The 16,325-nt window shown below is 43.7% G+C and overlaps 1 protein-coding gene across 3 annotated transcripts in view; it reads right to left on the reverse strand.

The window, feature by feature from the left end:
• lnx1 (ligand of numb-protein X 1) overlaps window positions 1-16,325 on the reverse strand; it is a 77,457-nt gene that overhangs the window by 1,017 nt on the left and 60,115 nt on the right. For all 3 annotated transcript variants that reach the window (XM_071406359.1, XM_071406362.1, XM_071406363.1), the window contains 5 exons: window positions 15,763-16,164; window positions 13,815-13,949; window positions 9,495-9,672; window positions 5,867-6,125; window positions 191-349 (listed from right to left, as the gene is read on the reverse strand). In XM_071406359.1, coding sequence (XP_071262460.1) covers window positions 191-349; window positions 5,867-6,125; window positions 9,495-9,672; window positions 13,815-13,949; window positions 15,763-16,164 — 1,133 coding nt within the window. The remainder of the gene's footprint in view (window positions 1-190; window positions 350-5,866; window positions 6,126-9,494; window positions 9,673-13,814; window positions 13,950-15,762; window positions 16,165-16,325) is intronic.

Below are 16,325 nucleotides of genomic sequence, written 5' to 3' on the forward strand. Positions count from 1 at the left end.
GAGATGGACTCAGTCTAGTACAGCAGACCCATAGAGCAACACTTGCAATGTGTAAATACAAGACTACTGTAATGATTAGGCCAATACTGCATATCATTTGTCACAGAAAAATAGAAGATTCAGCAGACATGCATTAGCCAGTTATATAGGTTCTTTGGCCAGTGTGTGTCCTAGGCTTAGTAGTCCGTACCGTATCCTGCCATCGTTGTAGGCTGGCGTGCCCTCCACGATGGAGCGGATGAAGAAGGACTGATTGCAGTTGACCTCCTCCTGCCCCCCCACGATGCTGAAGCCTAGGCTGCCAGAGGCGCTCCGGCGCAGCACAATATCTTTGCAGCAGTACAGGTGCCTGCAAAGGACAAAAACGGAGCTTAGGAAATCTCTAGACTGCCGCCAGCATCCAAATGTGTGCTCAGCCATTACTATGTGCACATACTGTATGCAGCAGTGAGATTGCAGAGTCCAGTGGAAGTCTGTCAGAAAAAACAACTGCTTGGCCGTCGTCCAATGAGAATGGGGAAATTACTTTTCCCCACAGGTAAGGCAAAGCTGTGAAAATACAGCGCTGAGAAGGGAGCGATTTTAGTATCAGTCTCTCACACTGCCCAGGGGTGAGTGAAAATTGCATTTAAATCCTGTTAGAACCGTTGCCCTTCTGGACTGAATTCCCATGGTGATTCACTAGTTGGTTTTCCCTTTTCTTATACATTTTGCTGGTTGTGGAGAAATTGAGTTTTAGCTACTCCTGTATTTTATACATTTTTTACAGTAAGAGCACTTTTATACCAGTAGTGGCAGATCTGATGAGAAACGGGAATACCCCTCACTCTGCCAGTCTGACCTCTGTCCAAAAGAGAGTGATTGAAGGGGTTTATTAATACCCTAAGCTGCTTAAAAGAGCATGAGGAGAAAAAAAGGGAGGGAGGGGGGGACAGGGGATGAGAGTGTCAGTGACCAATGTCTGAGACTGGGATGTGAGGATGAGCAAGAGACAGTGAAGGCCATGGAGATAAGGCCTGACGATGTACACAGTAGTGTCTATTCATCATTCTGTCATCAACCTCCATCTCCCATATCGGCCTTGTAATGTAGCCTGTACATCCTGAGATCTCTATATCCTCTCTTAGTTGTTGGCCTGAGCTTTTCATTGAGGCCCTCACTCAAATAACAAGCCATGTTGATCAGCTCAAGTACAGTGCCTTCCGAAAGTATTCATACCCTTTGACTTAATCCACCTTTTGTTGTTACAGCCTGAATTCAAAATGAGTCAAATATTTTTTTCACACCCAGCTACACATAATACCCCATACTCATTTTACATTTTTTACATTTTAAGTCATTTAGCAGACGCTCTTATCCAGAGCGACTTACAAATTGGAAAGTTCATACATATTCATCCTGGTCCCCCCGTGGGGAATGAACCCACAACCCTGGCGTTGCAAGCGCCATGCTCTACCAACTGAGCCACACGGGACCACAAGTGAAAACATGTTTTTAGATATTTGTGCAAATTGAATACATAAATATATAATTTACTTAAGTATTCACACCCCTGGGTTAATACATTGTAGAAGCACCACTGGCAGTGATTACAGCTTTGAGTCGTCTTGGGTATGCCTGTATCAACTTTACACATCTGGATTTGGGGATTTTTCCCCAATTCTTCCTTGCAGATTTTTTCAAGCTCTTAAATTTGATGGGTGTTGGCGGTGAACAGCAATCTTCAAGTCTTTCCACAAATTTTCAATGGGATTCAAGTCTGGGCTTTGGCTAGGCAACTCGAGGACTTTCACATTCTTGTTCTGAAGCCATTCCAGTGTTGCTTTGGCTGTATGCTTGGGGTCATTGTCCTGTTGGAATGTAAATCTTCACCCCAGTCTAAGATCGTTTGCACTCTGAAGCAGGTTCTCATCAAGGATGTGCCTGTATTTGGTTCCATTTATTGTTCCCTCTATCCTTACCAGTCCCTGTTGCTGAAAAGCATCCCCATAGCATGATGCTGCCACCACCATGCTTCACAGTAGGGATGGTGTTAGACGGGTGATGAGCTGTGTCTTGTTTTCTCCAGACATAGAGCTTTGCATTCTGGCCAAAGCATAACATTTTTGTCTCATCAGACCACAGCATCTTTTGCCTTATGCTCTGAGTCTTCCACGTCCCTTTTTGCAAACTTGAGGCGTGCAGTTGTGCCTTTTTCTCAGGAGTGGCTTTTGTCTGGCCACTCTCCCATAAAGCCCAGATTGGTGAAGTGCTGTAGAGATCTGTTGATCTTTCCCAAATCTATGCCTCATAACAATTCTCTCAGAGATATACGGACAGTTACTTGGACTTCATAGTATAGTTTCTGCTCTGACGTGCACTTCACCTTTGGGATTTGGTTAGTTGATCACATCCAACTTTTTAGGTACATACACCGCCATCTTCTGTACTGGAGTGTGAGGCCAGTGACGGCCTACCTACATGAAATGATCTTCATTAGCCCTGTTCCTCTAAGAAAGTAAAACATAGCCCTAGATACCACTTCTCTCCCCGCCACTGCACCACCTAAACCCTAACCCCGCCCAGCCTCTCTAACCCTTTCACACACTCTCCATATCTACGTCATAGAAATAGAAATAGAAACGCATGCTCCACCGTTTCCTCCACTAAACACTCATCACACAGACCTGTTTCAGGTATCCCTATCATCCACAATGTGGCATTCAAACCTGTGTGCTTAAACCATCGTCTTACTCCACACAACTTCCTCTCTCCTACATCCCAGTGTGACCTGAATATCTACCCCCTCTCTCCTCACAGCACTCTTAGCCACCACATCGGCCTTCTCATTACTCTCCACACCCACATGGGCTTGAACCCAGCAAAAGCTTACCACCACTCCCATCCTCTCCAATCCCATTAACAGCACCATCATCTCCACAAACAAGTCTCCCCTATCCGGTCTGCCCGTTGTAACACTACTACTCAACACTGCAGCCGAATCAGAGCAGATCAACACTGAGTGGTTTCACCTCCTCCACCCATCTCAAACCTATAATCATGGCCATCAACTCGCCCGCATACACTGACATATAATCATTTAACCGCTTACATAATCTAACATTTAAATCTGGGATATACACCAGTGGAGGCTCCTCAGAGGAGGAAGGGGAGGGACCAACCTCCTTTGTGAATTTCATACATTTTTTAATTTTAAAACATTAAAAAAGTTATCCTAGTTAAAACTATACTAAATATAATCACGTCAACAAATAATTGATCAAAACACTATTTTGCTAAGAAGGTCTACAGTAGCCTCAACAACACTCTGTAGGGTAGCACCATGGTGTAGCCGGAGGACATCTAGCTTTCGTCCTCCTCTGGGTACATTGACTTCAATACAAAACCTAGGAGGCTCATGGTCCTCACCACATTTCATAGACCTACACAGTAATTATGACAACTTCCGGAGGACGTCCTCAAACCTATCAGAGCTCTTGCAGCATGAACTGACATGTCCACCCAATCAAAGGATCACAGAATTAATCTTACTTACTTTATTGTCCCCATGGGGAAATTTTGTTGCAGTGTCATGTACACATTTAAAGTGGCGTTAAATACAAAACAGGATTGACAATACAACTTTCAATAACAGTCACGCACCAACAAATAAAATTAAATTTAAAATTTAAAAAAGAAGAAAAGACTAGCCTGCTGGCCTTACGGGGTCAATGGGAACATTTGCCCGAGCTATTTAAGAGGGATATCACACCTGGCACAAATGATTGTCTCGTTCTATTTTTCCTGCTGAGGGGTGCCCTATACCTGCGCCCAGAGGGGAGTAATTCAAAGTCCAGGTACAGGGGGTGACTTGGGTCTAAAATGATTTTGTGAGCCTTACGGAGGGCCCTGACCTTAAAAATCTCATCCAGGCCTGTTTGTTTGACTCCAAGTACCTTGCTTGCTGTGGTAATAATCCTTCTCAGCATGTTTCTCTGACTGACAGTGGCATTGCCAAACCAACAAACAATACAAAAAGTTAAAATACTCTCAATAAAGGATTTGTAAAAGCTAGCTACAGCTAGCTAGCACTGCATAAAATGTGATGAGTAGTTGACTCAAAGAGAGAGAAAGAAAATAGTTGAATAGTTTTGAACAAATTAATTTCTTCCTAAATGAAGGAGAAGCAAGAGAGAAATGGAGAGAGAGTCACTTCTGTTTTCTCAAGGACATTCAAATCGCAAATATCATTTCTGAATTTAATAGTAATCCTTGAAGTAATCATCATTTTTCTAAATAATCTGTATTACAATATTTTAGCTGGTAACGGATTACAGTAAAAAGAATGTAATCCCTTACATGTAATCCCTTTCTCCCCAACCCTGACTTTAGGTAATATGGTGACAACTACAGTATGTAGGCTGTGTGTAGCAGTTTGGCTTGGAAAGGTTTTTTCGCATGGTCACATACAGCTGATGTCTTGGGCATTGAAGTCCACAACCAACGGAAAGAGGTGAAAGGAGGAGAGCGTATAACGTAGATGCGAGAAGGAATACAACATGGCTGCTATGAAACTGAACTGTGTTTACGCGTGATCAGGGGTGTACTCATTCCACCGATTCTGTTGAAAAAATTGTCTTAAACAGAAGCAAACGGAACAAAACAGGGATAAACATAACTGAATTTGTCCAATAGAAACTCTCGTTTGCAACTGTTGGACTAATGATTACACCCAAATGTGTCTCGACCTGTGTGCACCTACGTTGTAAACGTTCATTCATAGACTAGGTTGTAGCAACCTCATGATGGGTATAGGGAACATTTGAGTATCATGTAGTAGCCTAAACCTATCGCTGTTACATTTAACTGGGTGAATGGAATATGAATAACAGTCATCCAACATACTGTAATAGAAATAAGGCCATGCTCATGAAAAAAAAATGTGTCCTCCCTCATCTTAAACGGCACCGACCGCCACTGATATACACCCCTGCCCCCACCCTACCACTGATTGGCTCCTTTGAACCATCTGTATATATCCATAAAAACAAATACAACTGATTCTATATATCTCTCCACACACCGTCTCACCCCATTCTCTCCTGCCCTCAATCATGTCCACATCTACGCTTGGTTTCGGAAACAGCCACGGAGGACCCTTGCCTGTTTCTGGACTTGGTACCCGCCTGCCTGACCATTCTGCCTGCCTTGACCATGAGCCTGTCTGCCACTCTGTACCTCCTGGACTCTGATCTGGTTTTGACTTTTTTGCCGGTCCACGACCATTACCTTGCCTACCCCTTTGGATTAATAAACATTGTAAGACTCCAACCATCTGCCTCCTGTGTCTGCATCTGGGTCTCGCCTTGCGCCTTAATACTATCTCTGTACTAACGGTCACCAGGGCATCCTGACATGCACTGTCAACTGTGGGACCTTATATAGATGGGTGTGTTTCTTTCTAAATTATGTCCAAACTATTGAATTGGCCACAGGTGGACTCCAATGAAGTTGTCATTGGATGCACCTGAGCTCAATTTAGAGTGTCATAGCAAAGGGGAGTGAATACATTTCTTTATGTAATTTTCAATACATTTGCTAACATTTCAAAAAACACATTTTCCTTTTTTCATTATGGGGTCTTGTGAGAAAAATGGAATAAATGTTTTATTCAGGCTGTAACACAACACACTGTGGAATAAGTCAAGGGGTACAAAAACTTTCTGAAGGCACTGTATGTTGGTCTGTCAAACAAGTGGCTATTGGTGTCTGGGCAACAGTACCACCGTGTTCAGACTGAGTTCTAAACCTTGGAGTGTAGTGTGTATGATTAGCATTCTTCAGAGAAGGGAGGAGAGATGCTAGCTGGTGGGGTACTGCTACTCACCTGGGCAACTGCAGCCATGACACCCACAATGGGGAGTAGTCATCGGTGTGTGGCAGCGTGGCGAGGCTCTGCTTGGTGCTGTCAGTGGGCGAGGGTGAGAGGCAGGGGGGCGAGGGGCACTCTGGCTGGATTTCCTCTGGAGGCCTCATCTCCAGGACCTTGAGCACCACAGGGGAGGTGGTGTTCTTCAGGTTGGCCACAGCCTCGCCCCGCGTCACCCCTGTCAGGTCCAGCCCGTTCACATTCAGCAGGATGTCACCTGCATAGAGATGGGAGGACAGAACACAGTACCACTCAGCACAGCCACTCAGCACAGTGTTGCCCCGACTACTGTCCATTCTGACATCTTTCAAAAGCAAAACTTCCCAGGGACAAGGACTTGTCTCGTCTGCCTATTTGAATATTCAATCACCTCCCGCAGGAACACAAAACAGTGGGAACAAAGAGCCACCTGCACATGAAATACCTCCCTGATAATCAAGGTGGGCTTGGACAGTACAGCACTGCACAGCCAGCTGCCATCTGGAGAGGAGGCTTACTCAAAGGACAACATCCACTCCTTTGATTAGGATGCACTATGCAGATACACTCAGTTGAAATTGGGATAATTCTTATGTAGACAGCTGTATACACAAACATATTCACATAACTGATATGCATGGGAATACACTCTCAGAATCAGGCCTTTGATAAAGGTCATGGTATAACCACACTGAATATCATACACACTTCCTCACTCTCCTCACACATAAACCACATTTCCATCCACAGTTTTTATGCGAGTAAAGTCATACTGTAAAAGAGAAATCACGACGGTTGAGATGGAAACCGGTCGTTTCAGTACAATTTGATGAACGGCGACAGATAATTTGTTCGTCCGACATGGTGGGATCTTTTGGTGTCTGTCAAATGGATTATCTGTGAATGGTGGTGGAATCGCAAATAATTATATAATAACCATCATATCGAAGTGAACTTGGAGTCACACGATGGTATGATGTGTGGTAAAGGTGTGCCGAGTAGTCGGACAAAACAAGTATTGTAACGGATATGGGAAATTTTCTGGATACGATTATGATCAGAGTATATTTTTGTAATAAGGGTGCCAGCACGCAAGCATCTTTCTCATGTCAGTCAGTCAACTGAGGTGCTGCGTTTTCTAAGTAACTCAAGTGGCTAGTTTTACTGTCTGTAAAGAGAAGGGCAGTCTCTACGTTGAATCTGCTGCTCTGATTAGATATAGTGAAGCTGTATTTCTATGTCCACTCGCATCAAAATTTCACCCGATCACTTTCGCTTCTCTGTTTCGGTGTGATAATTCAGACTTCTGCTGCCTCCTGGTAACCTGCTACTATGATAAATCAAATAGCAAGGACGTTTTCTATCAAGCTATCAATGTGCATAATATCTAACAAGCGGGGCGAGGGTAGGGAAAAAAATATGAAATGCCGACGTGCATTCTAACAGATAGCAAACTTGTCTGCCCGCTGCATATTGAGAACACATAGACACTGCGGATCCTAAAGTGTAGCTTATAAAGGTCTATAAGGTGCATGGAGGTATTTTTCCAACATCTACTTAGGCATAGTAAAACATTTACGTTTTTTCCGATCACAAGTATCATCCGATCCAACTATCAACTGTCAATTTACGGATACAATTACGAATACGAGTATGGCCATGTCAGCACCCTCCTAGTGTGTGCTCTTCCCACTGCGACTAGGGGAAAGCATGCAGTTTATTAGGCCACAGATGAAATAAGTTATGATGAACTTCACAAGGTTTTGAATGATGTTAAATGTACCCTGGATAGGAAGCGGAATTGTGTATCTGTATTCATAGACTTGTCAAAGGCGTTTGACACTGTGGACCATACCGTCTTGGTGCAGAGATAGAAGTGTGTTGGGTCATGCTCTGGAGTGGTTTGTGAACTACCTGTCAAATCGAACCCAGTGTGTTGTCAGATGTAAGTCGGACACAGTAGAGTTGTGGGTGTGCTGCAAGGATACATTTTAGAACCCCCGTTGTTTATGAACTATATCACCAACATTGGGAGACATACTGAGACAGCTGATATACATTTGTATGCGGATGACACTGTGCCCTATACAAGTGGCAGCAGTTCAACTTCAGTTTGCCTGCACTCACACACTCATCCATTGTCTGTTTGCTGTTGTATTTGTGCTGTTGCCAGTGTTTTCTGTCTGTGTTGTCTGTTTTGTCTTACATCAGGGTTTTTTTGTTTTGTTTTTATAAGCCCCCGTCCCAACAGGAGGCCTTTTTCATCATGCCAGGCCATCATTGTAAGCAAGAATTTGTTCTAAATTGACTAGCCTGGTTAAATAAAAACAGGATGGTGAAAGTGCACTGTGTGATGATTTTGATGCTGCTTTTCAGTAAATACCTAGGGTCTTATTCTAGTGTCATGATGATCAATGCTTGACTGCCGTTTGACAAGTAAAAATATTCTCGCTCTCATCAATAACAATGTCATCATGTAGACTAGCCTCCCCACACTGTATCTGCTAGCTGCTAGAGCACACGTGTCAAGACCAGAGTAGGCACAGTCGCTATTTAACGCAACAGTTTCTGTAGAGTTTATTCAAATGCGATGGAAACACATCGATTTTTATTCGGTACATGAACACTTAAGTGGAAAAAGTACATTTTGTGTGCGCTACGTCATCACGCACTTTCTATCGGCAACAAGGAAAGTACACATATTTTCTTTATGCAGATTTTAGAATATTCGCATGAAAATCTGTCACCAATTGGATGGAAACCTAGCTAGTCACACACACACAGATGTAGAGGAATGTGTGTTCAGACAGACACACAGGTAGAGCGGGGTCTTGTCTGGTCTCTCTGTACTGTGGTTTTCTGAGGCGGATCCCTAGGATCAGCAGCAGGTTCTGGGTTTAAATGCCTCCACTGCCCTTTGATGTCTGGCCCTGCACAGAGAGCTCCCTCAGATGTTCTGACATCCCACACACCCGGAAACACAACTATACTTTCACACACTGCAGTACGTAGCCATAACAGGCCTGCCACAAGTGTATCCAATCATTTTGGGAGTGCGTCTGTTTGTCTATTTCAGAGCTGACTGATTTTGTATAATGAGCTGATAAAGTGCAACCTGTCACTTCCTCTGGAACTTACTTAATCAAATTTGAGGTGCGTGTATGTGTGTTAGACTCAATTTGGCGAGCCCTGATCCGCAGCACTACCCCTGTGTTTCCTGTTGGATAAATAACCTTGGTAATTAAGCACGAGTCTGACTGTTTATCTCAATCAGTCTGTTCTACACAAGGGACAAGTCACACACACAACTCATGACAGATGAAGCCCGTCTGCAGTACCAACTCTGGAATCGTGGTGACCAGCAGGGACTGCACGGAACAGAGAAACTAAACTATCATGCCAATATTGGAGCAATTCAAGGAAATATGAGCTAAACTCCCTTCCCGGAACATTGGATTTTAATCTACCATATGACTGAGTGAGAGTGTGTGAGTGTGTATTGTGCGAGTGTGTGGTGGACTCTGTGGGTGTGTGTGGGACTGTTGGAGTGTGTGTGTGTGAGAGACTGTGTGTGTTGTACAGTAGAAGGTTTGTCACCAGGCTGTACCTTTGCGGATGGATCCCTCCTGTCCCACTACTCCGTTGGGGTCCACGTTAGTGACGTAGACCGGGAGATCCCAGCCGCGGGAGGACATACCCCCTGCTACCGTCATCCCCAGGGAGTGATGGGGCTCCTTGGACAGCGTCACCGTCTTCTCATAACACGCCGGCTTCTCACATGAGTCCTGTAAGAGGGGAGTGGTGCAACGTGAGAAATGTGTTGAATGGTTACACTGAAATAGATGTGTATTCACTATATAGTGTTTATTGTGTTGTTTGTTTCTGCCGAATGTGTTTTCTTGTGTTTTAAGCGTTGAAGTTTAGTGTGTAAGGCTAAGTACAGTGTTTGATGTTCAGGATTATTTAGAATAGTTGTGGTTTGTGGAAGCGAGAGAGTGTATGTACAGATGTCGGATCTTAATTTGACCCATTTCATTGAAGGAGGAAAATATTACATATTTAAAAATCACAACCAGGGGCAGCTGAAAGCGCTGTTTTTTTATTGTATTATTATTATAATAATGTTTTAAGGGTTTTAAAGTGGCCTTTTATTGTCCCCAGCTCAAGGTGCACCTGTGTAATGATCATGCTGTTTAATCAGCTTCTTACATTTACATTTACATTTAAGTCATTTAGCAGACGCTCTTATGCAGAGCGACTTACAAGTTGGTGCATTCACCTTATGATATCCAGTGGAACAACCACTTTACAATAGTGCATCTAACTCTTTTAAGGGGGTGTTAGAAGGATTACTTTATCCTATCCTAGGTATTCCTTAAAGAGGTGAGGTGTCTCTCTTCTTGATATGTCACACCTGTCAGGGGATGGATTATCTTGGCAAATGAGAAATGCTCATTAACAGGAAGGTAAACACATTTGTGCACAAAATCTGAGAGAAATAAGCTTTTTGTGCATATGGAAAATTTCTGGGATTTTTAATTTCAACTCATGAAACATGGGACCAACACTTTACATGTTGCGTTTATATTTTTTGTTCAGCATAGATTGTGGCTTCTATCAATGTAATTGTCTGCATCATTTCCAAATGCCATATATCTTTTTTGGTAAATATATATATTATTTTAATTTTAATATTATTTTAATATTTTCCCCTAACCCGACCACCCCTCCCCTAATTGGAGTAAACTAAAGGACAACACTTAAGCTTCTACTTCCAGCTTATACATACTATATACATTTGACAGACACAGTATATTATACATTAGTTATCTTTTGTTTGTTTTTTGTCCCCTCCCATCTCTGAAGACCATCCAGTTTTGATTTCTAGCTGCCATATATTTCTCCACTGTGCTGTTTCACAAAAAGTCCTGAACCTTTCTATTCTCATAGTTTCTTCATATTGTAAATTAAAGATACAATTTTTTCCTAAGAGTATTATATTATTCATCGTTTGACTGTGACTTTTCCAATCAGCCAGCAGTGCTATTTGCGGAGTTAGCTCTAAGTAAATGTTGCAACTCTTCAGCCATTCCTGAACCTGCAACCAAGAACAAGCTACAGTACATATACGCAGCATCAAAACAAGTGATCTAATGATTCTGTCTCTTTGCAGTGAAATCTGTAGAGCTAGGATGAGCGTATCCCCCATATATATTACATTATATTGTTTGCAAGAATTTTGTATAATAATTTAAATTGAAAAACTTGAAGTTTTGAATCCGGCGTCAAAAAGCTCACTAACAGGGATGCAAACAAATTATTTTGTGCATTTTTGGGGGGGAGAAATAAGCTTTTTGTGTGTATGGAAAATTTCAGAAATCTTTTAGTTTAGCTCATGAAACATGGGACCAACACTTTACACTTTACTTTTTGTTGCGTTTATATTTTTGTTCAGTATACATAGCCTTACTATACAACGTGGGCGGGCATCCACACTGGAGGAAAATGTATTGTTTTACAGTAGGCCTGTAAATCAGCTGATGGGCCACAGGTTAGCCTACAGAATGTATTGGAATATATGCCACGTTCCTTGTTACGACTAGCACGTGAACAGCATTAATCAAATAACAAGAGGCCTATTGCAACCATCGATGGCACTAGCTGATGTCTCATTAAACCATCAATACGTGCTAAATTCACCTGCACAGCTGAACTCAATTGCAACCATTATTGGTCACCTCATTACCGCTCCCTAAAATATAACGTTGGTGTTACCTTAGTCCTGCTTGCAACCAAAGTCTTTCAAGATATGTTCGGCCTCTGGTTCGTCTTATCATCGGAACAACTTTTTGAACAGACTAAGAGCGATTTATCTATTTGACAAGCATTCTATACAATAGAAATCAAGTATTTCCTCATTTACCACGGCAAATCTACTGTGGCAATTTACCTAACACTTTGTATGAATGGAAACTCGTGTTTTGATAGGCTAGAGTAGAGTATAGTTTAGGTGTAGCAGCCTACTGTACGGCTGCATTTTGGACACACTTGTCCTGTGTCGTAGTGGAGACCAATGTCTATCTTGTGTTATTAAGCTATATAAAACGAGGGTTGTTGATCTGTACGGTTGCATTTTAGATACATTTTTGTACATTTGAATATTGCAGTAACAGGACATATAGGCCTACAGTAGCAGTACGACATTTATTCATATTCTGTCTGGTGCTTTTAGCGTTTTGTGCGCGCGAGAGTGATTGGATGATTTTGATAGCTGGCACTGGTCCAAATGACAAGACTGCTCCGGCATAGAAAGAAAGAGAACTGCAGGTTTTCAGTGAAGGTGTCGAAATCACCAGGCTCATTAGAATTTCTCGATTCGCAGGACATTTTTTCTGCGACAAAACAGTGAAAAAAATGAAGATCTGGCATCTGTACTGTACAAAGTGTGTATGTGAGTGTACGTGTGTGAATCAGGGAGAGTAGAGTAGTGTAAGTAAAACATGGACACATTGGGGTTGATGTGATGTGGCCTGTGCTGCTTCTCTAATGTGCTGCACTCACACATTTCTGACCCTCAAGTCACATGCCATGACTACCCCAGGACACTACACTAACCACAGCTGTCACAAGCACTGACCAGTACTGCACGCGGTGGTGTATGCGTGTGCAAGGCATAAATGGGTGTATGATGTAAGAGTGTGTGTGTGTGTGCGTATATGTCTGTTTCTGTAGTTGTAATTGTATATCTCTGTGAATGCGCCTGTGTTCAGATTAAAGGAGTGTACGGTTCTGTTTTTCTTCCAGTAAAACTAGGATTGCTGACGGCCCTAGAGCGCCTACAACAGACACACACACACATCCAGTAGGAGCCAACTTCATTACTGTGTTTCAATATTAAAACACAATATAAAGGCCTGGTGAGATTTAGTCTAAATATGATCTATAGTCCTGCTGGAGGTGACTGGGCTTATCTCAGAACAATAATACATTGTTATTGTTGCTCCCTGCTATCGCTGCGGGGTTCTTCTTATTACAGCCTCGTTCTCTCTCTACTAGCTTTGATGCCAACGTCTTTATCTGAAGAATACGGTACGATTCCGCCGTCACACATTCTCTACTTTTAACAGTGTGTCTGTGAGAATTACAACTTCAAATCTAGAACGTGAGGTGAGAGCTGTGAAGTTAATCATTATTAGAATAAGGGAAGTTGTCAGCTCCAATAATGAGTTGGAGAAAATCCTGTTTTAGCGTGTCAGTGGAGGGGGTGTGAATCCTGTAGGTTGGTGGCGATGTTTTCTTCAGGGATAATAAGCTCAGAGAGAGAGAAAGAGAGAGAGAGAGAGGCGGCTGCTCCGGACGGCGTAATGGCTCTCTGAGAGGAGCGGAACACTCTGACACAACTCGGGATGACACACTTCTCTTTGATGGAGGAATAACACGGCTCAGGATCATTTTCACATAAAATGTAATATTTAGCATGAGAAGAAGAGGCAGGAAAACAAAGTCTGTTTTTTGTGTGTGTGTGTGTGTGTGTCAAATCAAATCAAATGTTATTGGTCACACACACATGGTTAGCAGATGTTAATGCGAGTGTAGCGAAATGTGCGTGTGTGTGTATAAGGGCTCTATGCAATCTGTGTTGCTGAAGCGTTACTGATTGCGTAATAGAAATGTAAAGGTCATTTCTGATTGAGCCGACATCTGCAGCGTTTACAGTGAACGCAGTCTCTGCTAAAGCGGGGACATTGCCTTTAAATTTAAATCCCGGTGTAACGCTGATGTTGAATAGAGCCCTACGTACAGCACGTGAACGTGTGTGTCCAACCTGAAGAAAAGCTCCTCAATCAAAGCAGTGTCTGGCGTATTTGTGTTTGTTTGTGTGTGTGTCTGTGTGCATATGCTCGTACATACGTCATGCATTGCTCACCAGTAGCGTGTGTTCCATGTCCACCGGAGAGTATGGTGGGGGGCCTTCCATGCCCCATGGAGCCTCCTGCAGGATGTCAGGGTTAGGCAGACAGATCTGACGAGAAACAATGAAGTGGACCCGCTCCTCACTTGCCTACAGGAGACAACCAGATAGACAACCAAGCTCAGACCCAGACAGACACACAGAGCAATGCATTAAGAAGAGCAAACTCAAGAAGAATATCATGGTTAAGCTCTCATAGAAACTCACTGAACACAGCTTCAGTAAAGTTGATCCAGACAAGTCCTTAAAAACAACTCTCACTGCCACGTAACTAGACCCAGACACAGAAAATACACTGCTACTGTATCTAGAACCTAAAAGGGTTATTTGGCTGTCCCCATAGGAGATCCATTTGAAGAACCCTTTTTGGGGTTCCATGTAGAACCCTTTCCACAGAGGGTTCTACCTGGAACCAAAAATGTTTTTACCTGAACCAAAAATGGTGCTCCTATGGTGACAGCCGAAGAAACCTTTTAGAACCCTTTTCTCTAAGAGTGCATAGCTGTTCAAACAGGCCCATCTTGCTCTTCCCAGATGCTGTGTTGGGGGTAGAGTATGAGCTATTTCCTGTTGACATTCTCTACCCTCTCCTACCACCCCCTGAAGAGAGCTCTAGGGAAGGAATCCCCCACAGAGAGCTTGGCCAGGCAGTAAAATATATCAAACATTTTATTACCCCCGATAGGTTAATCCACATAATAAACAGATGCTCTGTTACAAATCACTCTCACTCACTCACACACACACACACACACACACACACACACACACACACACACACACACACACACACACACACACACACACACACACACACACACACACACACACACACACACACACACACACACACATGTCCATTTCACCCTTTACTTTCTTCAGGAAGCAGCCTGGCTGTGACTCTAACACCCCCCAGGAGTGGGTAGTCTACAGTATATGTGAGTAAATCTGTTCAGGATGGTGTGTGTGTGTGACACTCTTATCCTCCCATTAGAACCCCATCCTGCTGAGACAGAGCTGCTCCATAGATCATAGATTAGTAGTCAGGTCATTTTCTCTTCGGTCTCTAAGAACACTGCAGTCTTTCTGCAGCCCTCCTTCTCTCACTACCCCTTTTCCAACTTTAAACTCCTCATTTTTCTTACTCGTCTGTATGTCTCCCCTCTCTACAACCTTTTCCTCCAGCTTCTTTCACTCAGTCTCTTTATTACTCTGTGTTGTCCACCCACTCACACAATGACTCACTCACTCCCTCATTCACTCCCTCATTCACTCGTATGAACTTGCACACACTCACAGGCGCATGCGCACACACGCGCGCATATTACACATTCAAGCGCACACACACGCAGCAGCTCAGCCTTCAGAGTTGCTCTTTTGAGAGTGCCTGTGTTCTCTGTGGAGCAGAGCTGACTCCTAAATTACCCAGTCCAGCTTGTAATTGCCTTAATTGGACTCATTTAATTGGTTTCCCGCCAGTTCTTAATATCTGACAGAAACAGCCTGATGTGAGCAGCCATGTTGAGTCCTCAGAGACCCTCAAGAGCCAGCCAGTCTCCTCAGATAAGAACCCAGAGAGCACAACTACATCCCACAGTCAACCAGAAACACACCACCGCAATTACCCAGCATCCACCAGGAAGCAGTGCCTCAGCCAAGCAGCAGAGCAGCACCCAGTCGACCACAGACACACCACAATTAACCACAATTAACCGCAATGGACGGGGTCAAAGCCAGCCAACAGAGTGCAATTTACCAGAACCACACTCCACTAATAGTGATACTATACCAGGAACCCAGAGCCAAGAAACATACCAAGCACACTACCAGACACACACCATTACCAAGAATTGTAAACGACAACCAACCAATGCTCCCTTACCCCTGACCCCTGCAGACTGACCTGGATGAGTAAAGCGGCGTGTTCAGGCGCTCCGTAGCGCAGGTCGTGTCCGTTGATGGCGAGGACGCGGTCGTTGACGCTGAGTTGCCCGTCGTGTGCCGCCAGGCCGCCCTCCAGCAGGTGGAAGATGAAGACTCCATGTCCCTCTGGTCGTCTCACCAGCTTGATGCCCAGCTGCTCCTCTGGGGTGCTCTTAGCCAGGACCACATGGATGCTGTCGTCCCTCAGGGGATGGCCGTGGGAGAGGCCGTGAGGCAGGTAGCCACCGGCCGCATCGTGGGGGTGCGAACGGTAGCAGTGACGCTGCTCTCTCAGCACTGTGAGTCGCAGCAGCTGGCAGGGCTGTTTGAGGGTGGCCAGGGCGTAGCAGTGGGGAACATTGCTGATGTCTATGCCGTTCACCTGAAGATGAGCGGGAGAGATATGTAAAGGTGGAGTTAAGTCTCAGATTATATTGCAGGTTATATTGAAGAGTTTATTTCCAAAAACGTTCTATCCACAAATTGTTCACATTTGTGTTTTTTCATCAGAAATGATTGCTTATGGGTATGTTCATGGCTATG

This window comes from Salvelinus alpinus, chromosome 6 (genome assembly GCF_045679555.1).
Source record: "Salvelinus alpinus chromosome 6, SLU_Salpinus.1, whole genome shotgun sequence".
Taxonomy (NCBI): domain Eukaryota; kingdom Metazoa; phylum Chordata; class Actinopteri; order Salmoniformes; family Salmonidae; genus Salvelinus; species Salvelinus alpinus.